We start from the raw sequence: 25452 nt of genomic DNA, 5'->3' as shown, positions 1-25452 counted from the left end.
CCATGCCGTCCATAGGAGGGGTGCGTCACTTGAGTGGGCTGAGTCACTGACGTGGTCTTCCTGTCTGGGTTGGCGCCCCCCCCTTGGGTTGTGCCGTGGCGGAGATCTTTGTGGGCTATACTCGGCCTTGTCTTAGGACGGTAAGTTGGTGGTTGGAGACATCCCTCTAGTGGTGTGGGGGCTAGGGTCAGTCTGTTACATCTGGAGTATTTCTCTTGTCTTATCCGGTGTCCTGTGTGAATTTAAATATGCTCTCTCTAATTCTCTCTTTCTCTCTTTCTTTCTTTCTCTCGGAGGACCTGAGCCCTAGGACCATGCCTCAGGACTACCTGGCATGATGACTCCTTGCTGTCCCCAGTCCACCTGGCCGTGCTGCTGCTCCAGTTTCAACTGTTCTGCCTGCGGCTATGGAACCCTGACCTGTTCACCGGACGTGCTTGTTGTACCCTCGACAACTACTATGATTATTATTATTTGACCATGCTGGTCATTTATGAACATTTTAACATCTTGACCATGTTCTGTTATAATATCCACCCGGCACAGCCAGAAGAGGACTGGCCACCCCTCATAGCCTGGTTCCTCTCTAGGTTTCTTCCTAGGTTTTTGGCCTTTCTAGGGAGTTTTTCCTAGGGAGTTTTTCCTAGCCACCGTGCTTCTTTCACATGCATTGCTTGTTGTTTGGGGGTTTAGGCTGGGTTTCTGTACAGCACTTTGAGATATCAGCTGATGTACGAAGGGCTATATAAATAAATTTGATTTGATTTGATTTGTTCTCATGCACAATGTAACAAGGAGTGCCTGGATACAGCCCTTAGCCGTGGTGTATTGGCCATATACCATAAACCCCCAAGGTGCCTTATTGCTATTATAAACTGGTTACTAACATCATTAGAAGAGTAAAAAGTAATGTTTTGTCATACTGTACCTGTGGTACATTGTCTGATATACCATAGCTTTCAGCCAATCAGCATTCAGGGCTCGAATCACCCAGTTCATAATTAAGCAATAATGCATGAGGGGGTGTGGTATATGGCCAATATACCACGGCTAAGGGCTGTTCAAATGCACGACGCAAGCGGAGTGCCTGGACACAGCCCTTAGCTGTGGTATATTGGCCATATACCACAAACCCCCAAGGGCCCTTATTGCTATTATTAACTTGTTACCAACCTAATTAGTGCAGGGAAAACAAATGTTTTGTCATACCCATGGTATACGGTCTGATATGTCAGCCAATCAGCATTCAAACCACCCAGTTTATAAATAAACTTAGTGCAAGGAAAAGGCAGGCATAAGGGAAGTACCATAACACATTGATTATAGGGGAGGCGAATGCAAGCAGATGGGGACATTTGGATAGGATGGAAGAATTATATCGTAAACAAACGCAAGAGAGTCAATGTAAACCTAGGGGAAAAAAACACACTACCATCCCCTGTGCCCAATAAAAAAAAAAAAACACACACACAACCCTCCCCAAAGCAAAATAAAAAAGTTTGTCAAACCCTGCTCCGTAAATTTCGATCTGTCCCTAATATAAAACGATTGAGCAAACTTCACTGGGAAACGAAAGCTATTACTATTCTCACCATGGCGTCCAGCAGCGTAAATGGTAAGACGCATTACATTCGAACTGATTAGATTATTTCCTTACAATGTTTTATTTTATTATATCCCCTTCCCTTGTAATATTTATGTTTCATATCAAGCGGTATGATGCGTGAATTGTTGTTGTTTCTTGTCGGACAGACGGCTTTGATTCAAAAGGTCCTAGCCAACTTGACTACACGTTAAAGTTAATTTAGGTGTTTTATATAAAATTCACATTTCAATGTTTACTTTGTTCTCAGGTATAGTCGTTATGGTAAAGTTACTATAATAGTAGGATTTTGTTTCTATGAAATTATAACATGCTTTCACTTTCATTTCTTTAATTCATAACAATGTCCTATAATGCTCAGACGGGTAGACTAAAAACAAGAAAGCCATGCCTATACACAGCTACACTACATGACCAAAAGTATGTGGACATCTGCTCGTTGTACATCTCATTTCAAAATCATGGGTATTAATATGGATTTGGTCCCCCCTTTGCTGCTATAACAGCCTCAACTCTTCTGGGAAGGCTTTCCACTAGATGTTGAAACATTGCTGCGGGGACTTGCTTCCATTCAGCCACAAGAGCATTTGTAAGGTCTGGCAACTGATGTTGGGCGATTAGGCCTGGCTCGCAGTCGGCGTTCCAATTCATCCCAAAGGTGTTTGATGGGATTGAGGTCAGGGCTTTGTGCAGGCCAGTCAAGTTCTTCCACACCGATCTCAACAAACCATTTCTGTATGGACCTCACTTTGTGTATGGGGGCATTATCATGCTGAAACAGGAAAGGGTCTTCCCCATTGCCACAAAGTTGGATGCACAGAATTGTCTAGAATGGCATTGTATGCTGTAGTGTTAAGATTTTCCTTCACTGGAACTAAGGGGTTTAACCCAAATCATGAAAAACAGCCCCAGACCATTATTCCTCTTCCACCAAACTTTACAGTTGGCACTATGCATTGGGGCAGGTAGCGTTCTCCTGGCATCCGCCAAACCCAGTCGGACTGCCAGACGGTGAAGCGTGATTCATCACTCCAGAGAATGCATTTCCACTGCTCCAGAGTCCAATGGCGGCGAGCTTTACACCACTGTCATTGCGCATGGTGATCTTAGGCTTGTGTACGGCTGCTCGGCCATGGAAACCCATTTAATGAAGCTCCTGATGAACAGTTCTTGTGCTGATGTTGCTTCCGGAGGCAGTTTGGAACTCGGTAGTGAGTGCTGCAACCGAGGACAGACAATTTTTACCCACTTCAGCAGTCGGCGGTCCCGTTCTGTTGTTGCTCCTAGATGTTTCCACTTCACAATAGCAGCACTTTCAGTTGACCAGGGAAGAAATTTGACGAACTGACTTGTTGGAAAGGTGGCATCCTATGACGGTGCCACGTTGAAAGTCACAGGTCTTCAGTAAGGCCATTCTACTACCAATGCTTGTCTATGGAGATTGTATGGCTGTGTGCTTGATGTCATACACCTGTCAGCAATGGGTGTGGCTGAAATAGCCGAATCCACTAATTTGAAGGGGTGGCCACATACTTTTGTATGTATAGTGTAAATCAAAATCCTTCTTGCCAATTTAACCAGGTCCATATTGCTGTTATCAATTGTGGGAAACACATTTAACACTGCATTCGGTCTAAACCTCATAATAAGCAGGAGGACAGCATTATACACTGTAAACCCGGATAAGTTCTGGCTTCTCAAACATTGAGGGGGAAAAAATGAAGTTAAGATACTTAAATAGTACTGCTCACTTCAGCTATCTTCATATGAGTAAAATAAATGCAGTTTCTTTTGAGTAAGGTATACTTAAATTTAAGCCCCCAGTGTGCCTTTCAATTGTAGAGTTACCTCCCATGACTGTATTTGTTAATGAGAGACATAGTTGTTGAATTTGTTCGTTTTCAGTCCTGTGGCCTTCACCATGTGAGTTCCTAGGCGAGGATCATTATAATTGAGCCATGACATACAGTATACCTTAACATAAGGCCTTAAACCGTGGCCTGAAACTCATGGTTTACAGGCCACAACAGGCCTGTAAGTAGGGTTGCAAAATGTATCGTTTAAAGTAATTATCAAAACCAGAGAAATAGTTTCAAACAAAACTATGCTCATCCATATCAAATGCTTTAAAAATATTTATTAAGACACTATAGTCTATGACATCTAAGACCAAACAAATATTACAAATGTGTCTCCCTCATGATTCCCATGTCCAGCCATACTTTGGGTCTCAGTGTGTGTCCCTAAACATCATTTAGTCTCAACTGCAGCATTCAAATTGTGGTCATCGTGTGTCTGTGAATCACAACATTAAAAACGTGAGTAATCACAGCATTTCCACAAATTAAGCCATACACAACATTATAGTTTACACTAGGTCTACTGTGTGGGAATGGTGAAAAAATCTTAGCCCAGCTGTAGGTCCATCTGAGTGTGTGGTCACTTAGGGTGGCACATCAACCAGTTCTGGGACCATTGGAGACTTGGGCTGCTTGCTCTCAAAGTGCTATAAAAGGTCATGTACAAATTGGAGGACATAAAAATCTGTGGCTTAGATGGAATTCAAAGTTGACAAATGATAAACTGAGCAATACGATACAACAAACTACTACACATGAAAAACTGTACCACACAGGCCAGGTCCCGGTTAGAACCTTCGTGGGAGCATCGTTAAATCTCCGAGCTGTTTCCCAAAACCATTTTTACTGAAGTTGCACTTAAAAACGCTTGTTACTTACCAAATGCCTCAGACCACTCGTAACACAGCTTAGTGCTTCGTTAGAGGTGTTTTTCCCTACCGTATCACTTCATACACAGAAGATCTCTGCTAAACATAGAATCAAGATACTTCTCTGTCTATGACTTCAGATAACTTCAGAACTAAGTTGAATACAAATACAGAGTTGCCAATGTCTTTACAATTGTTACAAACAAGTGAAGGATACAAATATGCTTCACATGAAAACTGAGATGACTGCATTAAAAGATAAATAGTCTAGTGTAGGGATGTTTAGTTTGTGAATGATTCATTATTTTTGAACAACTCTTTACTGACTCGAGAGTCATGATATGTTTTGAGTGAGTCGTTCGTTTGACCTGCTATTGCTGGCCTCAATGAGTTCTACAGCAGGAGTAATTGCAGATCGCTATTAGGGGCGTTTTCTGATGTCAAGTTACACCCATTGATGCTCGCCATTGAATCAAATTTGTCACATGCGCCAAATACAACAGGTGTAGACCTTACCGTGAAATGCGTACTTCCAAGCCCTTAACCAACAATGCCGTTCAAGAAATAGAGTTAAGAAAATATTGACTTAAATAAGTAACACAATGCAATTACATAACAATAACGAGACTATATACAGGGAGTATCGGTACAAAGTCATTGTGCGGGGATACAGGTTAGTCGAGGTAATTTGTACATGTAGGAAGGGGTAAAGTGACTGTGCATAGATAATAAACAGCGAGTAGCAGCAGTGTAAAAACAAGAGGGGGCGGGGTAGGTAACACCAATGGGCATTACCTGATATCAAGGAACGACCACATCAAGAAAAGCCCTGAATTGCATCTGCAATTACACCATATTGGGGTCAGCGGCTCCAGAGACGTGCTCCGACCACAAACTGTCTGTCATATGCTGTTGTCATGAACCGGCTCGAAGTTCATAACAAAAAGGAGACAACGTGGAGATAAGGAATAACAAAATATATTTATTAACTGAAGTAAATACAATTAACAATGGTGTGTGTAGTCAGTAATCAGTAGTGTAAGTGAGTGGTTGCGTGCATAAATGTGATAATGAGGGGTGTAGAAAGGTGCCAAAGCAAACAAACGGCCACAAAAATGCCACAACCAAAATCTATAAGTGTGTCTGCATGGAGAGAGTCTCTTCAATGAATGGGGAAAGATGTATATTTATCCCGGGACACACAGGTGTCCCATGTCGCTGACGACCCTCCCAGCTCCACCCACCGACATCCTAATAAGGAAAACAAGAGCAAAGAAAAAGAATATGGCAGACAGAGTGTGGGAGGGTCATCCCGCCCCCCCCCATAACACCGGGGACCAAGAAGGACCCCGGAACACCATACCAGTCACAAACAAAATACTGCCCTGGATCCTAGTAAATGACCTAGCCTGTGTCCCAAATAAACCCAGCCTGCTTACCAAATTCATAAGGGGCTACGTGTTCACACTTCCACTTGCCCCAGCCAACCTCGTCCTCCCCAGACCTTAGCAACCTTAGCGCACAGGAAGTAACCTTTAAAAGGAAAGACAAAAACGAGACCAGAAGGGAACAGACAGGAGCGACAGAACAGGACAATACCAAACAAAATAAACAACGGTCAGTCACATAGACATTCAGGAACAGGGTGCATGAGAGAGCGCGTCAGCAACAAGCTCCAACAAAAATAACGTCTCAGGGTCCTTCTCATTACATTTTGGCAACATACGTAAGTTTCCAATAATATCAAATGTGTCCGGTAGAGGTCGACCGATTAATCGGAATGGCCAGATTAATTAGGGTCGATTTCAAGTTTTCATAACAATCAATAATTGGCATTTTTGGACTCCGATTGTGGCCGATTACATTGCACTCCACGAGGAGACTGCGTGGCAGGCTGAATACCTGTTACAGGAGTGCAGCAAGAAGCCAAGTTAAGTTGCTAGCTAGCATTAAACTTATCTTATAAAAAACAATCAATCTTAACAATCACTAGTTGACGGTATTACTAGTTTATCTAGCTTGTCCTGCGTTGCATATAATCGATGCGGTGTCTGTTAATTTCTCATCGAATCACAGCCTACTTCGCCAAACGGGTGATGATTTAACAAGCGCATTTGTGAAAAAAGCACTGTCGTTGCACCAATGTGTACCTAACCATAAACATCAATGCCTTTCTTTAAAATCAATACACAAGTATATATTTTTAAACCTGCATATTTAGTTAATATTGCCTGCTAACATGAATTTCTTTTAACTAGGGAAATTGTGTCACTTCTCTTGCGTTCCGTGCAAGCAGTCAGGGTATATGCCAGTTTGGGCCACCTGGCTCATTGCGAACTGTGTGAAGACAATTTATTCCTAACAAAGACCGTAATTAATTTGCCAGAATTGTACATAATTATGACATAGCATTGAAGGTTGTGCAATGTAACAGCAATATTTAGACTTAGGGATGCCACCCGTTAGATAAACAGAACGGTTCTGTATTTCACTGAAAAAATAAACGTTTTGTTTTCTAAATGATAGTTTCTGGATTTGACCATATTAATGACCTAAGGCTCGTATTTCTGTGTGTTATTTTGTTATAATTAAGTCTATGATTTGATATTTGATAGAGCAGTCTGACTGAGCGGTGGTAGGCAGCAGCAGACTCGTAAGCATTCATTCAAACAGCACTTTCGTGCATTTGCCAGCAGCTCTTCGCTGTGCTTCAAGCATTGAGCTGTTTATGATTTCAAGCCTATCAACTCCCGACATTAGGCTGGTGTAACCGATGTGAAATGGCTAGCTAGTTAGCGGGGTGCGCGCTAATAGCGTTTCAATCGGTGACGTCACTCGCTCTGAGACCTTGAAGTAGTTGTTCCCCTTGCTCTGCAAGGGCCGCGGCTTTTGTGGAGCGATGGGTAACGATGCTTCGAGGGTGGCTGTTGTCGATGTGTTCCTGGTTCGAGCCCAGGTAGGGGCGAGGAGAGGGACGGAAGCTCTATTGTTACACTGGCATACTATAGTGCCTATAAGAACATCCAATAGTCAAAGGTATATGAAATACAAATGGTATAGAGAGAAATAGGCCTATAATTCCTATAATAACTACAACCTAAAACTTCTTACCTGGGAATATTGAAGACTCATGTTAAAAGGAACCACCAGCTTTCATATGTTCTCATGTTCTGAGCAAGGAACTTAAACGTTAGCTTTTTTACATGGCACATATTGCACTTTTACTTTCTTCTCCAACACTTTGTTTTTACATTATTTAAACCAAATTGAACATGTTTCATTATTTATTTGAGGCTAAATTGATTTTATTGATGTATTATATTAAGTTTAAATAAAAGTGTTCATTCAGTATTGTTGTAATTGTCATTATTACAACAAAAAAAAGAAATCGGCCGATTGATCGGCATCGGCTTTTTTTGGCCCTCCAATAATCGGTATCGGCGTTGAAAAATCATAATCGGTCGACCTCAAGTGTCCGGGGCACGGCCAAAAGAGCAGCGACCCCTAGGTAAATCTGGGTCACCTTCCCAGAGCAAACTCTCCCCTGAGAGGTTTCCTTCCCTAACCAACTCTAGCCGGTCTTGTTGCAACTTGATTTTAGCACTCGCCAAATCCTGTTTAAATTCCAATTCCTTTTCATATTTTACACGATCATGCTCTAACTGTAACAGAAGCAGTTCTTTCTGCTGTTCAAAAAGAAGCCTACTAGGGCTAACAGATGGAGCAGCCATTGTAATGAAACAGGAGGGTGGTGAGTCCTCGGCAGAGGCTGCTCCAGTGGTAACTTCAAGAATACCACTCTCCATCAGATTGGCCTTCAATATCAACCTAACAGAATTTTAGACCTTTCACTAATCTCAACCTTGTAGTGTTCAGCGATCTTCAACAGCTGTTCTTTAGTACATAATTCTAACAGTTCCTCTGATTGAAAGCAAATGAACTCGTCTACGTAAGACACCATAGTCACAAGTAAATACAAAAAAGAATCTTGCTCTTCCCCTCTGCTGAGCACACCAGACCAGACCACAAGAGAAACACCAATCACACTGGGCACCACAGAAGAGTGATGAGATATATATATGGAGCTTCCCCAAAACCTACAATAACTCAACCCTAGTCTTCGTGCGGATTTGCAGTGGGTAATTGCGCACTGTAGCCCGCTAGCAAGGAAGAGAGAAAAAACAAAAAACACCCAGCACGCTGGCATATTCCCCCAAGCCACGGATGTGTCCCCGAGACAACTGTGTCCCCGACATGTGTCCCCGAGACAACTGCTCAGTCCACGGACATCACAAAAATAAACAAAATAACCATGCCCAACGTATTCCAAAGTGAAACATGTCGCTAAGCCTAACAGGGGAAAAAGAAAGGCTATAGCTCCGATTGTACTCACCTCCTCGGACCGATGTCCCAACAGCAAGCAGAGCAAGAGTCTTCAACCTGGGCAGGGGCCTGGAAACTAACCAATGTACTCTCTCCAACGCAGCACACAACCAACTATCCACTGCAGTGGCAAGTTTTCCAAACAAATAAAGGCAGCCAACACTGGGCACCAAAACATTACAACTCAAAAAAGCTGTAACAAAAGTTGCAAACAAAGCACCAACAGAGTTTAACATTAACTCCACGTTTCCTCCCAAACACAATACCTTCAAGATCCCGGACGAGCCTCCACATGTCATGAAACGGCTCGAAGTTCGTAACAAAAACGACCCTCCCCGCTCTGTCCACCGACATCCTAATAAGGAAAACAAGAGCAAAGAGTAAGAATACGGCAGACAGAGTGGGAGGGTCGTCACACTGTCCGTCATATGCTGTTTGTCATATGCTGTCTGTCATATGCTGTCTGTCATATGCTGTCTGTCGTATGCTGTCTGTCATATGCTCGCAGGAAAATAGATCATGAGCATAGAGAACAAAAAATACATGTTTGGAACTGATAACTGATCGCATGGTGCTAGAATGACTGAAATTCATTGATTATTGAATGTTGTAGTGGACACAGCTTTGTAAAACCAAGACATACACAGCCTCTGCTCAACAAACTCAAACTTGAGAACAAATTGTTTGGGGGGGGCTGCAGTTTGTGACTGTGATTATCATCTTGCCTGGCTACACAATCTAGTCCAGTTGCGGCCACAACTAGACTTCTATTCAAATGTATCAAGAAACAATCTTATTTGTATGCTTAGCAATCAACAAATGTACATTGTTTAAAGCACATGTTTACAAGTCTCAGTCACAAATGACAGCTCCAATAAGCCCCCTATGGTGAACAACATGTGACAAATATGGCTAGGTTGTAGATTCGAAAGAACATTAAAATAAGGGAAAACTTCAGTGCTGATATTAGGCCAGAAGGAAACACTACAGAATGTTCGTCCAAAACAAGGAAGGAAGCAGTATTTCCAGATTAAGGGGGTTTATTGAAGATACACACACACACACACACACACACACACACACACACACACACACACACACAAACCATTGTAATCCAAGATGGCATAGCAGTCAGACATCTTTGTCCTTCGTCTTGTCGTGTCCCATGTATATATCTTTTTATATTTTTCTAAACCTCAACTTCAAAATACTCTCCTGCAATCCGCCTCACCCAATGTGGTGTGGATTAGTTTTTTTGTAAAGGATTTTTATTTACCTTGGAACCGGAATCCCCCAACAGAAGCTAGCCAGCTCACTAGCGACTAGCTAGTAGTCAGCTAACCACTGCTAGCGGTCATCAGCTAACCTTTAGCTCGGAAAGCTCTCGCCAGTTTGTACAACGCGATTCAAACCAGAGCATACCGGACCTATTTTCTGTCCATATCCCCAGATTCCTACCGCAAGCTCTGAACCTTTTCACCTGGATCATCGCAGGTAGCTAGCTGCAATCCGAGTGACTACTCCTGGCTAACGTCTGTCCCGACGCAAGCACCAATAAGCCTGGAGCTAGGCCCATCTCCCGGCTAGCTGAAGAAGCCCATTTGCCACTCCTGGGCTATAATACCCGGACCTCTTCTACTGCCGGTACGGGGCACGGAACCCCGTCGATCCTTCACAACTGGACTACCGATGTAATCTGCTCGAGGGAGTACTCAACTGGCGCCTACGCTGTGACGTCTCCTAAATGCCCATCTGCTAGCCACGGCTCGCTAGCAGTCTAGAGCATATTGGACTGTTAGCTGAATAGATCCATCGGCCAATTTCTTGGGCCACTATACCTATTTTGCCAATTGGACTTTGACTCCTCTGCTACTCGGAACCCTACTAATCCATCACGACTGGTCTATCGACGTCACCACATGCGGAGGCTAAAACAGACTTTCCTCCGTCTTGACGTCCCTCTAAGGCCCTTCTGCTAGCTTGGTAGCCTTGGCCTGCTAGCTGTCTGAATCGCCGTGTCTCTAGCCAGCCCAACCACTCACTGGACCCCTATGATCACTCGGCTACGCATGCCTCTCCCTAATATCAATATGCCTTGTCCATTACTGTCCTGGTTAGTGATTATTGTCTTATTTCACTGCCTTAACCAACCATTTAGTTCCACCTCCCACATATGCGGTGAAATCACCTGGTTTAAACGTCTCTAGAGACAATCTCTCTCATCATTACTCAATGCCTAGGTTTACCTCCAATGTACTCACATCCTACCATACCTTTGTCTGTACATTATGCCTTGAATCTATTCTATCGCGCTCAGAAACCTGCTCCTTTTACTCTCTTTCCGAACGTACTAGACGACCAGTTCTGATAGTCTTTAGCCAAACCCTTATCCTACTCCTCCTCTGTTCCTCTGGTGATGTAGAGGTTAATCCAGGCACTGGAGTGCCTAGCTCCACTCCTACTCCCCAGGTGCTCTCATTTGTTGACTTCTGTAACCGTAAACGTCTTGGTTTCATGCATGTTAACATTAGAAGCCTCCTCCCTAAGTTTGTTTTAGTCACTGCTTTAGCACACTCTGCCAACCCGGATGTCCTAGCCGTGTCTGAATCCTGGCTTAGGAAGACCACCAAACACCCTGAAATTGCCATCCCTAACTATAACGTTCCGACAAGATAGAACTGCCAAAGGGGGCGGTGTTGCAATCTACTGCAGAGATAGCCTGCAGAGTTCTGTCTTACTATTCAGGTCTGTACCCAAACAATTCAAGCTTCTACTTTTAAAAATCCACCTTTCCAGAAACAAGTCTCTCACCGTTGCCGCTTGCTATAGACCACCCTCTGCCCCCAGCTGTGCCCTGGACACCATATGTGAATTGATTGCCCCCATCTATCTTCAGAGGTCGTGCTGCTAGGTGACCTAAACTGGGACATGCTTAACACCCCAGCCAACCTACAATCTAAGCTTGATGCCCTCAATCTCACACAAATTATCAATGTACCCACCAGGTACAACCCCAAATCCGTAAACACGGGCACCCTCATAGATATCCTCCTAACCAACTTGCCCTCCAAATATACCTCTGCTGTTTTCAACCAAGATCTCAGCGATCACTGCCTCATTGCCTGCATCCGTAACGGGTCTGTGGTCCAACGACCACCCCTCATCACTGTCAAACGCTCCCTAAAACACTTCAGCGAGCAGGCCTTTCTAATCGACCTGGCCCGGGTATCCTGGAAGGATATTGACCTCATCCCGTCAGTAGAGGACGCCTGGTTATTCTTTAAAAGTGCCTTCCTCACCATCTTAAATAAGCATGCACCTTTCAAAAAAAATTGAACCAGGAACAGATATAGCCCTTGATTCTCTCCAGACCTCACTGCCCTTGACGAGCACAAAAACATCCTGTGGCGTTCAGCGTTAGCATCGAATAGCCCAAGTGATATGCAACTTTTCAGGGAAGTTAGGAACCAATATACACAGGCAGTTAGGAAAGCTAAGGCTAGCTTTTTCAAGCAGAAATTTGCATCCTGTAGCACAAAATCAAAAAAGTTCTGGGACACTGTAAAGTCCATGGAGAATAATAGCACCTCCTCCCAGCTGCCCACTGCACTGAGGCTAGGAAACACTGTCACCACCGATAAATCCACTATAATTGACAATTTCAATAAGCATTTTTCCACGTCTGGCCATGCTTTCCACCTGGCTACCCCTACCCCGGTCAACAGCCTGCACCCCCCACTCGCCCAAGCCTCCCCCATTTCTCCTTCACCCAAATCCAGATAGCTGATGTTCTGAAAGAGCTGAAAAATCTGGACCCATACAAAATCAGCCGGGCTAGACAATCTGGACTCTCTCTTTCTAAAATGATCTGCCGAAATTGTTGCAACCCCTATTACTAGCCTGTTCAACCTCTCTTTCGTATCGTCTGAGATTCCCAAAGATTGGAAAGCTGCGGTGGTCATTCCCCTCTTCAAAGGGGGAGACACTCTAGACCCAAACTTCTACAGACCTATATCTATCCTACCCTGCCTTTCTAAGGTCTTCGAAAGCCAAGTTAACAAACAGATTAGAGACCATTTCGAATCCCACCGTACCTTCTCCGCTATGCAATCTGGTTTCAGAGCTGGTCATGGGTGCACCTCAGCCACGCTCAAGGTCCTAAACGATATCATAACCACGGTCAATAAGAGACATTACTGTGCAGCCGTATTCATTGACCTGGCCAAGGCTTTCGACTCTGTCAATCACCACATTCTTATCAGCAGACTCAACAGGCTTGGTTTCTCAAATGATTACCTCGCCTGGTTCACCAAATACTTCTCAGACAGAGTTCAGTGTGTAAAATCGGAGGGCCTGTTGTCCGAACCTCTGGCAGTCTCTATGGCGGTGCCACAGGGTTCAATTCTCGGGCCGACTCTCTTCTCTGTATACATCAATGATGTCGCTCTTGCTGTTGGTGATTCTCTGATCCACCTCTACGGAGACGACACCATTCTGTATACCTCTGGCCCTTCTTTGGACACTGTGTTAACCTCCAGACGAGCTTCAATGCCATACAACTAACTATCCTTCATGGCCTCCAACTGCTCTTAAATGCAAGTAAAACCAAATGCATGCTTTTCAACCGATCGCTGCCCGCACCTGCCCGCCCATCCAGCGTCACTACTCTGGATGGTTCTGACTTAGAATATGTGGACAATTACAAATACCTAGGTGTCTGGTTAGACTGTAAACTCTCCTTCCAGACTCACATTAAGCATCTCCAATCCAAAGTTAAATCTAGAATCGGCTTCCTATTTCGCAACAAAGCATCCTTCACTCATGCTGACAAACATACCCTCGTAAAACTGACCATCCTACCGGTCCTCGACTTCGGCGATGTCATTTACAAAATAGCCTCCAACACTCTACTCAACAAATTGGATGCAGTCTATCACAGTGCCATCCGTTTTGTCACCAAAGCCCCATATACTACCCACCACTGCGACCTGTACGCTCTCATTGGCTGGCCCTCGCTTCATACTCGTTGCCAAATCCACTGGCTCCAGGTCATCTACAAGTCTCTGCTAGGTAAAGCCCCACCTTATCTCAGCTCACTGGTCACCATAGCAGCACCCACCCGTAGCACGCGCTCCAACAGGTATATCTCACTGGTCACCCCCAAAGCCAGTTCTTCCTTTGGCCGCCTTTCCTTCCAGTTTTCTGCTGCCAATGACTGGAACGAACTGCAAAAATCACTGAAGCTGGAGACTCATATCTTCCTCACTAGCTTTAAGCACCAGCTGTCAGAGCAGCTCACAGATCACTGCACCTGTACATAGCCCATCTGTAAATAGCCCATCCAACTACCTCATCCCCATACTGTATTTATTTATTATCTTGCTCCTTTGCACCCCAGTATCTCTACTTGCACATTCATCTTCTGCACATCTACCATTCCAGTGTCTAATTGCTATATTGTAATTACTTAGCCACCAGGGTCTATTTATTTCCTTACCTCCCTTATCCTACCTCATTTGCACACTCTGTACATAGACTTTTTGTACTGTATTATTGACTGTATGTTTGTTTATTCCATGTGTACCTCTGTGTTGTTGTATGTGTCGAACTGCTTTGATTAATCTTGGCCAGGTCGCAGTTGTAAATGAGAACTTGTTCTCAACTAGCCTACCTGGTTAAATAAAGGTGAAATTAAAATAAATAAAACGCACACTGACCACTCTTAGTTTTAAGTTCCAACCCAGTAATAACTGTAGATGGTGATTCTACAAGGGTAGAAAAGAAAGGACAAATTATAACACATCATCAAATTTAAAAGGGGTAAGGCTATACACAGATACAACTTGACTTAACTGAATGATAATGCAGCATAGAAAAATATGAACGACAATAGCAGGATAAAGCTGCAGTCTTTACTGCTACATAACACAGATCCGATATGCACACATAGACTGAAGTATAATGTGGCCCGAGAGTACACGTGACCACCGCACGTTAAGAAAACTGTCACTAAACCAAGTTAATGGCGGACAGAGCGAGAGCGCTCATTAACCAACTTAACCGTGGTATACTTGGTCATTAAGATGCTGCAACAGTGAGCAGGCTGTACAGTATAACAAGAACTCTGTATAGAATGGAACTACCATCTTACAAGTAAGGCATAATCATGACTCAAATACACAGTGTATGACACAGGGGAAAGGTAGCTAGTTAGCCTGGCTAACTGGCTAGTAAGCTAGTAATGACAATGTACATAATTATATTACAATGTCCCCCCCGACAGCATGTAATATACAAAGCATTAGGAACACCGTCCTAATATTGAGTTGGATCCCTCTTTGCCCTCAGAACAGCCTCAATTCATCAGGGCATGGACTCTACAAGGTGTCGAAAGCGTTCCACAGGGATACTGGCCCATGTTGACTCCAATGCTTCCCACAGTGGGTCAAGTTGACTGGATGTCCTTTGGGTGGTGGACCATTCTTGAAATTGTTGAGCGTGAAAAACTCAGCACCTTTGCAGTTCTTGACACACTCAAACTGGTGCGCCTGGCACCTACTACCATACCCCGTTCAAAGGCACTTCAATCTTTTGTCTTGTCCATTCACCCTCTGAATGGCACACGTACACAATCCATGTCTCAAGGCTTCAAAAATCGTTCTTTAACCTGTCTCCTCCCTTTCATCTACACTGATTGGATTTAGTCAGTGGATTTAAAGATGCACTATGCAGAAATAGCTCTGCCTTTTCCTGTTTGCCAAAATTCGAATAGTTCTCCTAATTTCAGTTTATGTGGCTAAACAAGCAAGTATAGTCTAGAAAGTCATTGCACCATCTAAACCGCCATAAAATATATTTTCCATAACCAAAATATTGAATTTTCAGCTGTTTGAAATTGGTGTACAAAACCGAAAGTAAAAGACGCAAAAACAAAACTTAAGAATGGGAAGCATAGAAATAGTGCACATAGAACATATCTACCGCTTCTTAGATTTGCTTTCGATGCGAAGGACAGAACAATAACACACATTTCTATGTGAATTCGGTCAAGTCCCTGAAAAAGTTACATATTGTGCTTTAACAGATGACATCAATAAGGGATCATAGCTTTCACCTGGATTCACCTGGTCAGTTTATGTCATGGAAAAGGCAGGTGTTCCTAGTGTTTTGTACACTCAGTGTACATCACATTGAAAATACACACTCATATTATTCACCTAATTTCCACAAGGGGCCAGCTCTTTACATGTAGCTCCTATTTTTGTGGTTTACTTTTAACAATGGAAAATGATTTATTTGTATGTTGTGCCTTTCTGACTGTATATGTTTGTGTATAATATAAAACAACACTGCCATCAACAAAGTAATGCATATAAATCAACAAAACAAGTACCAGTAAACGAATAATAAAATATTAAATGTATTGTGTAAGTGAACTGCTACTGTATTTTATGAAGCATTTATTTACGTTACAAAATACTTAAAATATTTCCCAGTCGTTACATTTTTCCCGAATATGCAATGTAATATACAGTTTGTTACTATTGATTATACAGTTATTTACTGTGACAAAACACAATTTGATATCACACTGGTCCAATATCACACTGTAATCACAGCTTCTCTTCTATTTCCTATTGTTCTATTCTATTGTATTTCTATTCTATTTTCCCTGTCCAGACCCTAGTCAAGGGAACAGCTACCAGGAGGACTTCAGCTGCTCTGAGAGTAACTCTGAGAGCAGTGCTACAGAAGAGGAATCAGACAGTGATGCAGCAGGACCCCGGCAGGTCAGAACTAAGTCTGTAAAAATATCAAGCATCCTTTTTTTTTTTGTAGTTTCGATCTGTGGCTCAAATTAAACATTTTATGTAAAAGTAAAGAAAATAGCCTTTACACGTGAACTGTTCAACTTTACAAATGCAACCCCACTTATAGTTAACAGATATAGTGCCTTTTTCAGACCCCTTGACTTTTTTCCACATTTTGTTATGTTATAACCTTTTTCTAACATTTATAAAATTGTTTTTTCCCCTCATCAATCTACACACAATACCCCATAATGACAAAGCAAAAACAGGTTTTTAGACATTTTGCAAATGTATAAAAAAAAAAGAAAACTGAAATATCACATTTACATAAGTATTCAGACCCTTTACTCAGTACTTTGTTGAAGCACCTTTGGCAGCGATTACTGCATTGAGTCTTCTTGGGTATGACGCTACAAGCTTGGCACAATTGTATTTGGGGAGTTTCTCCCATTTTTCTCTGCAGATCCTCTCAAACTCTGTCAGGTTAGATGGGGAGCGTCGCTGCACAGCTATTTTCAGGTCTCTCCAGAGATGTTCAAGTCCGGGCTCTGGCTGGGCCACTCAAGGACATTCAGAGACTTGTCCCAAAGCCACTCCTACATTGTCTTGGCTATGTGCATAGGGTCGTTGTCCTGTTGGAAGGTGAACTTTCGCCCCAGTCTGAGGTCCTGAGCACTCTGGAGGAGGTTTTCATCAAGGATCTCTCTGTACTTTTCTCCGTTCATCTTTGCCTCAATCCTGACTAGTCTCCCAGTCCCTGCTGCTGAAAAACATCCCCACAACACAATGCTGCCACCAGCATGCCTCACCGTAGGGATTGTGCCAGACGTGATGCTTGGCATTCAGGCCAAATAGTTCAATCTTGGTTTCACCAAACCAGAGAATCCTGTTTCTCATGGTCTGAGAGTCTTTAGGTGCCTTTTGGCAAATTCCAAGTGGGCTGTCATGTGCCTTTTACTGAGGAGTGGCTTCCGTCTGGCCACTCTACCATAAAGGCCTGATTGGTGGAGTGCTGCAGAAATGGTTGTCCTTCTGTAAGGTCCTCCTATCTCTGCAGAGGAACTCTAGAGCTCTTGGGTTCTTGGTCACCTCCCTGACCAAGGGCCTTCTCCTCCGATTGCTCAGTTTGGCCAGGCGGCCTGCTCTCCATCATTTCAGAATGATGGAGGCCACTGTGTTCTTGGGGACCTTCAATGCTGCAGACATTTTTTGGTACCCTTCCCCAGATCTGTGCCTCGACACAATCCTTTCTCGGAGCTCTACGGACAATTCCTATGACCTCATGGCTAGATTTTTGCTCTGACATGCACTGTCAACTGTGGGACCTTATATAGACAGGCATGTGCCTTTCCAAATCATGTCAAATCAATTGAATTTACCACAGGTGGACTCCAATCAAGTTGTAGAATCATTGCAAGGATGATCAATGGAAACAGGATGCACCTGAGCTCAATTTCGAGTCTCATAGCAAAGGGTCTGAATACTTATGTAAATAAGGTAGTTATGTTTTTACAAACCTGTTTTTGCTTTGTCATTATGAGGTATTGTGTGTAGATTGCTGAGGAAACATTTTTATTTATTCCATTTTAGAATAAGGCTGTAACGTAACAAAATGTGGAAAAAGTCAAAAGTCATGCTGTCATATCTATTTCAGTTTAATTGATTATATTATATTTGATCAGGATCAGGAAGAGCCTTGCCGGTACTACAACAGTGGTCACTGCCGGGATGGGAAAAGGTGCCACTACTTACACGTCTGCAAATACGCACTGAGAGGCAACTGTCGCTACGGAGCCAAGTGTCGCCTCAAGCACCTCAGCTCCTCCTCTGACCGTAATGGAGGTAGTGGGAGGAGGGAAAGGAGGAGATCTTTATCTGGAGGGAGAAGAGAAGGCGGTGGGAGAGAAAGGAGGAGGTCTTCATCTGGAGGTAGAGGAGGAAGAGGTGGAAGGAGGGACAGGAGGAGGTCTTTATCTGGAGGTAGAGGAGGAGGTGGAAGGAGGGACAGGAGGAGGTCTTCATCTGGAGGTAGAGGAGGAAGAGGTGGAAGGAGGGACAGGAGGAGGTCTTTATCTGGAGGTAGAGGAGGAGGTGGGAGAGAAAGGAGGAGGTCTTCATCTGGAGGGAGAGGAGGAAGTGGGAGGAGGGACAGGAGGAGGTCTTTATCTGGAGGGAAAGGAGGAGGTGGAAGGAGGGACAGGAGGAGGTCTTTATCTGGAGGTAGAGGAGGTGGAAGGAGGGACAGGAGGAGGTCTTCATCTGGAGGTAGAGGAGGAGGTGGGAGGAGGGACAGGAGGAGGTCTTTATCTGGAGGGAGAGGAGGAAGTGGGAGAGAAAGGAGGAGGTCTTTATCTGGAGGAAGTGGGAGAGAAAGGAGGAGGTCTTTATCTGGAGGTAGAGGAGGAGGTGGAAGGAGGGACAGGAGGAGGTCTTTATCTGGAGGGAGAGGAGGAGGAGGTGGGAGGAGGGACAGGAGGAGGTCTTTATCTGGAGGGAGAGGAGGAGGAGGTGGGAGGAGGGACAGGAGGAGGTCTTCATCTGGAGTGAGAAGAGGAGACCGGGCCAGGGAAAGTTCTTCATCTAGAGGTGAGACGTGTACTAGGCTGTAATAGGGTCAGAGAGGAAGGGAGGGAGTCGACAAGTTTGCTTCCATTCACTCCATAAACCTTGAAACGTTAAGAAATGTTAATTGACCAAGACTGAAAATGGACATTGGCCTAATCAAGTTAATATGGTTGTGTTTGTGACCATGAGCAGAGATATGTATGGATGCAACGAATGAGTGTGTTGTGAGTGTAATTTACCTGTATCCATTTTGTGCCCCACTGTCAGGGGCTCAGCGTGACTTTAGCGGGCCATACAAATGGCAGTTGGAAGATGGACATGGCTGGAAGGACATAGCCAACGATCACATTTTGGAAGGACAGTACTCCCAACCCAATACCAAGGGCATCAATATCTACAACACCCCCTACGGGTAAGGAGAGGAAGTACACCTGATGGTATTAGTTCAGTTCAGAGCCAGATAGGCCTACATACATTGTCTGTATATACAATATATATACAGTACCAGTCAAAAGTTTGGACACACCTACTCATTCAAGGGTTTTTCTTTATTTTTTACAATTTTCTATGTTGTAGAATAATAGTGAAGACATCAAAACTATGAAATAGCACAGATGGAATCATGTAGTAACCAAAAAAGTGTTAAACAAATCAAAATGTATTTTTTTATTTGAAATTCTTCAAAGTAGCCACCATTTGCCTTGATAAACTCTTAGCATTCTCTCAACTAGCTTCACCTGGAATGCTTTTCCAAAAGTCTTAAAGGAGTTCCCACATATGCTGAGCACTTGTTGGCTGCTTTTCCTTTACTCTGCAGTCCAACTCATCCCAAACCATCTCAATTGGGTTGAGGTCGGGATTGTGGAGGCCAAGTCATCTGATGCAGCACTCCATCACTCTCCGTCTTGGTCAAATAGCCCTTACACAGCCTGGAGGTGTGTTGGGTCATTGCCCTGTTGAAAAACAAATGATTGTCCCACTAAGCGCTAACCAGATGGGATGGCGTATCGCTGCAGAATGCTGTGGTAGCCATTCTGGTTGTGTGCCTTGAGTTCTAAATAAATCACAGACAGTGTCACCAGCAAAGTACCCCCACACCATCACACTACCTCCTCCATGCTTCACGGTGGGAACCACACATGCGGAGATAGTCCGTTCACCTACTCTACGTCTCACAAAGACACGGCGGTTGGAATCAAAAATCGATTTCCACCGGTCTAATGTCCATTGCCAATTTCGGATGCTGGTAACTAATGAACTTATTCTATGCAGCAGAGGTAACTCTGGGTCTTCCTTTCCTATGGCGGTCCTCAAGAGAGCCAGTTTCATCATAGCGCTTGATGGTGTTTCCGACTGCACTTGAAGAAACTTTCAAAGTTCTTGAAATGCTCTTGATTGACTGACCTTCATGTCTTAAAGTAAAGATGGACTGACGTTTCTCTTTGCTTATTTGAGCTGTTCTTGCCATAATATGGACTTGGTCTTTTACCAAATAGGGCTATCTTATGTATACCAACCCTACCTTGTCACAACACAACTGATTGGCCCAAATGCATAAAGAAGGAAAGTAATTCCAAAAATGTACTTTTTAACCAGGCACACCTGTTAATTGAAATGCATTCCAGGTGACTGCGTTCCTCACTAAGCTGTTTGAGAGAATGCCAATAGTGTGCAAAGCTGTCATCAAGGCAAAGGGTGGCTACTTTGAATCTCCAAAATAAAATATATTTTGATTTGTTTAACACATTTTTGTATCTACATGATTCCATATGGGTTACTTCATAGTTTTGATGTCACTTCACTATTATTCTACAATGTAGAAAATAGTAAAAATAAAGAAAAACCCTTGAATGAGTAGATGTGTCCAAACTTGACTTGACTGGTATTGTGTATATATACAGTGGCAAGAAAAAGTATGTGAACCCTTTGGAATGACCTGGATTTCTGCATAAATTATTCATACAATTTGATCTGACCTTCATCTAAGTCACAACAATAGACACACAGTGTGCTTAAACTAATAACACCCACATTATTGTAATGTTCTTGTCTATATTAAATACATCATTTAAACATTCACAGTGTAGGTTGTAAAAAGAATGTGAACCCCCTAGGCTAATGACTTCTCCAAAAGCTAATTGGAGTCAGGAGTCAGCTAACCTGGAGTCCAACCAATGAGACGAGATTGGAGATGTTGGTAAGAGTTGCCCTGCCCTATATAAAACACTCACAAAATTTGAGTTTCCAATTCACAAGAAGCATTGCCTGATATGAGCCATGCCTCGAACAAAAGAGATCTCAGAAGACCTAAGATTAAGAATTGTTGACTTGCATAAAGCTGGAAAAGGTTATAAAATTATCTCTAAAAGCCTTGATGTTCATCAGTCCATGGTAAGACAAATTGTCTATAAATGGAGAAAGTTCAGCACTGTTGCTACTCTCCCTAGGACTGGCCATCCTGCAAAGATGACTGCAAGAGCACAGCGCAGAATGCTCAATGAGGTTAAGAAGAATCCTAGAGTGTCAGCTAAAGACTTACAGAAATCTCTGGAACATGCTAGCATCTCTGTTGATGAGTCTACGATACGTAAAACACTAAACAAGAATGGTGTTCATGGGAGAACACCACGGAAGAAGCCACTGCTGTCCAAAGAAAACATTGCTGGACGTCTGAAGTTCGCCACCTGGATGTTCCACAGCGCTACTGGCAAAATATTCTGTGGACAGATTAAAACTAAAGTTGAGTTGTTTGGAAGGAACACACAACACTATGTGTGGAGAAAAAAAGGCACAGCACACCAACATGAAAACCTCATCCCAACTGTAAAGTATGGTGGAGGGAGCATCATGGTTTGGGTCTGCTTTGCTACCTCAGGGCCTGGACAGCTTGCTATTATCGACAGAAAAAATGAATTCCTATGTTTATCAAGACATTTTGCAGGAGAATGTAAGGCTATCTGTCCGCCAATTGAAGGTCAACAGAAGTTGGGTGATGCAACAGGACAACAACCCAAAACACAAAAGTAAATCGACAACAGAATTGCTTCAACAGAAGAAAATACGCCTTCTGGAGTGGCCCAGTCAGAGTCCTGACCTCAACCCGATTGAGATGCAGTAGCATGACCTCAATAGAGCGGTTCACACCAGACATCACAAGAATATTGCTGAACTGAAACAGTTTTGTAAAGAGGAATGGTCCAAAATTCCTCCTGACCGTTGTGCAGGTCTGATACGCAACTACAGAAAACGTTTGGTTGAGGTTGTTGCTTCCAAAGGAGGGTCAACCAGTTATTAAATCCAAGGGTTCACATACTTTTTCCACCCTGCATTGTGAATGTTTACACGGTGTGTTCAATAAAACATGAAAATGTATAATTGTTTGTGTGTTATTAGTTTAAGCACACTGTGTGTGTCTATTGCTGTGACTTAGATGAAGGTCAGATCAAATTGTATGAACAATTTATGCAGAAATCCAGGTCATTCCAAAGGGTTCACATACTTTTTCTTGACACTGTATATATACATGGGTTTGGTTGACTGATCTAAAGTCTTTCAAGGACTTTGAAATAATGATTTTGGTAATTGAGACTCACCCCCCCCCCCATGTCTGTCTGTCTCTCCCTCTATCTTGTCTCTTTCTATTATCTCTCTCTGTAGCAAAGTGAGTATTGATTTCAAGGCGATGAGAGTCCACGGTAAGAAGAATCTGAGGGTGAGGCGTTTGGATGGTCAGCAGACAGAGTGGATCTGGTTCTACTCAACTAGCAAAGGCTGGACCAAATATGGAGAAAAGGTACAGCAGAACACCAGGCAACAACCCCAAGTGTACCGTTATCTTTAGAAGCTGAACTTAGGGACATGCCAGGGTTGAGGTCAATTCCATTTCAATTCAGTCAATTCAGGAAGTAAACTGAACCATGGAAACCTCTTCTGGAACTCTGGAATCCTCTTCTCCAGTCTTAATTCAGCTTAGAAACATATCATATGACATGTAATGCTATTGAGAGAAAAAAAGTGTCACAGAAACCATTGTTGAGTGACAGGAAGAGTGTTTGTTTTTTCTCTCAGGATTCCAAGGGAAACCCAGGCCCCATCCAGAGTTCTGAGATCGAGAAGAAATTCCAAGGCAACCGTAACGGTTCTCTTACGTTCAACATCGGATCCGATATCTTCGAGATCCGATTCAGACGTGAGTCAGACTGAAAGAAACCTTAGACAAACACTTATATTGACATTAGAACTTTAATGTCAAATCAGTCAAATCACATTTTATTTGTCACATGCGCCAAATACAACTGGTAAAGACTTTACCGTGAAATACTTACTTACGAGCCCTTTCCCAACAATGCAGAGTTAAAAAGTAAGAAACATTTGCTAAAGAAAAAAAGGAAATAGTAACACAATAAAATAACAATAATGTGGCTATACAGTATAGATATAGATATATATATATATATAGATATATATTTCAAAATAAACATATATTTCTAAATAGACATATATACACCGCCTGTTATAGAGCTGGATGTACTGGGCCGTACGCGCTACCCTCTGTAGTGCCTTGTGGTCGTTGCCAAGCAGTTGCCAGTCTGTGACTCACTCAAAACAGAAAGACTCAACGTAACTGGGAAAGTGAAAGTATGTGAATAAAACATTTCTGCGTTGCTTATTCATTTCTCTGTTCATTATGTGTGTGTGTGTTTGTCAGAAATGAGACAGGTGAGCGGCAAGAGGAAGAGGAAAGTTGTCCGTCGTCCAAAGTACCAACCACCTCAAAGCGGAAATCTGTAAGTTCAAACACAATGGAACAGATTACCCCTTTAGGAGAAGACATTGACTGTGCCATAGATAAAACCCTCATTATTTGAATGTGCTGATTTGAATGTATTGATATTTTACTTGAGACAAGCGAACCGGTCTCTCTGATTGAACAGAATTGGTCGAGTGACGTCTGCTTTCCAGAGAGTGAAGATGTCCCCAGCGGGCCAGAGTGAATCTCCAGAGTGGCAGTTTGGGGGGAAAAGTGGGGGCTGGCACACCTTCAAAGACAGTGCTGACATTGAACACCAGTACCAGCAGGACTTCAAGGGATCCATGTCCTACACTGTCAACCGACAGACCTACAAGCTGGACTTCTCAGGTAGGAGGCCTCAAGACGTGTAGCCTTACAGATGATGTGTAACTCATGTTAGAGGAGAGAGAACTTCAGTGGGATCTCTTTTGAAGATCATCATTCTCATAGTAGGTCTTAATCAATTAGATTCTCTAGAAAAGGAATGACAGTATGTATTTAGGCCTTGTCTGAAGCATTCTCTAAATGTCTCTGTCTTTTGCAGCCATGAAGCAAACCAACCAGTCTACAAGGGTGACGCGCAACATCAGGCGTGTCTTGAGAGCATGATGAACAACGCAACACTCCAACATCATCATTGCCTGTTTATTTCAGGGGAAGTAGAATTGTTGGGTTGCTATTGTTTACATGCAAGAACCTGCCATTAGCTCACTAACGAAATACATGCCTATTGCAGAAATGGACTACAGATATTGGATATACTCCTGTATACACTGTGTATGAAACAACATACACAATAACAAACTGTTTACCTTTTTCTGTGTGTTTTTTATTTTTAATTTTTATTTTGCATATATGAGGAATGCTGTAGCAGACTGCCATGATCAAGTAACTGGGACATTTAGTTAGATAACATTTGTGTGCATGATGTTGAAATGTAGGTCATACCTTTTATCTCAGGTGTTGTTCGAAAAGACGGGAATATTCAAAGCACTCATTAAATAAGCCTTAATATTTTTAATTGAATCATTTATTTCAATCAAGAGTCATAGCCAATGATGTATATACACATCATTGGTCATCTAGCTTGTGTTCATTTCTAACATGGCTGTTCAGAATAAACAGCCCACTGACTGCCTTATACTTTACCCCTAGATGAGTTACAATTTTTTGGTGCAATAACTGCTCAGAAGAACTGTGAGTAAACAAATTCTGTTACGAACAGTTGAACAGTTTGACTTTAAGCAATGATGAATTGATTATGTTTTATGAAAATCAATGCAATACAATCTACAGTAATGTGGTAGTAACAATGTTGGACTAACACTGCGTTAAAATGTTCAAAAAAATGGGCAAACGCTTGTCCTAGGTACCTTAATAATATAATTGAAAGCTTAAACTGCCGTATTGTTACTGTACACAATGAATAAAGACAAAACAGTGTATGTTTCTATGTAATAAGGTTTTGAAAAAGCAGAATAAATTGCAATGCTTTTATTTTGTGTTCTGGTAGTTAGTATGATTTTTCTTGGTTCTAATAAATCTGCGTTTCACCAACCCTTTGTTCGTC

General features: G+C 42.8%; 1 protein-coding gene and 1 long non-coding RNA gene across 3 annotated transcripts; one reads left to right on the top strand and one right to left on the bottom strand.

Moving 5' to 3' along the window:
* The first annotated feature begins 1463 nt into the window (after positions 1-1463).
* Positions 1464-25439, top strand: LOC106576452 (protein mono-ADP-ribosyltransferase PARP12). Of its 2 annotated transcripts, none has more exons than XM_014153644.2 (9): positions 1464-1615; positions 16395-16504; positions 18208-18367; positions 19358-19502; positions 22748-22883; positions 23159-23279; positions 23799-23877; positions 24025-24230; positions 24427-25439. In XM_014153644.2, exons 1-9 carry the CDS (start codon positions 1594-1596, stop codon positions 24489-24491), a joined length of 1044 nt encoding a protein of 347 aa, XP_014009119.1. In that variant the 5' UTR covers positions 1464-1593; the 3' UTR covers positions 24492-25439. The 2 variants fall into 2 exon arrangements, with proteins under 2 accessions (XP_014009119.1, XP_014009118.1); XM_014153643.2 differs by having other exon boundaries at positions 18208-18454.
* Positions 5024-9050, bottom strand: LOC123728254 (uncharacterized). Its single transcript, XR_006760167.1, has 3 exons — positions 8725-9050; positions 5771-5864; positions 5024-5582 (listed from the first exon to the last, which is right to left on the bottom strand). It is a non-coding gene; the product is annotated as an uncharacterized lncRNA (long non-coding RNA).
* Positions 25440-25452: the final 13 nt, after the last annotated feature.

This window comes from Salmo salar, chromosome ssa17 (genome assembly GCF_905237065.1).
Source record: "Salmo salar chromosome ssa17, Ssal_v3.1, whole genome shotgun sequence".
Taxonomy (NCBI): domain Eukaryota; kingdom Metazoa; phylum Chordata; class Actinopteri; order Salmoniformes; family Salmonidae; genus Salmo; species Salmo salar.
This window is presented reverse-complemented; position numbering and strand designations above follow the sequence as displayed.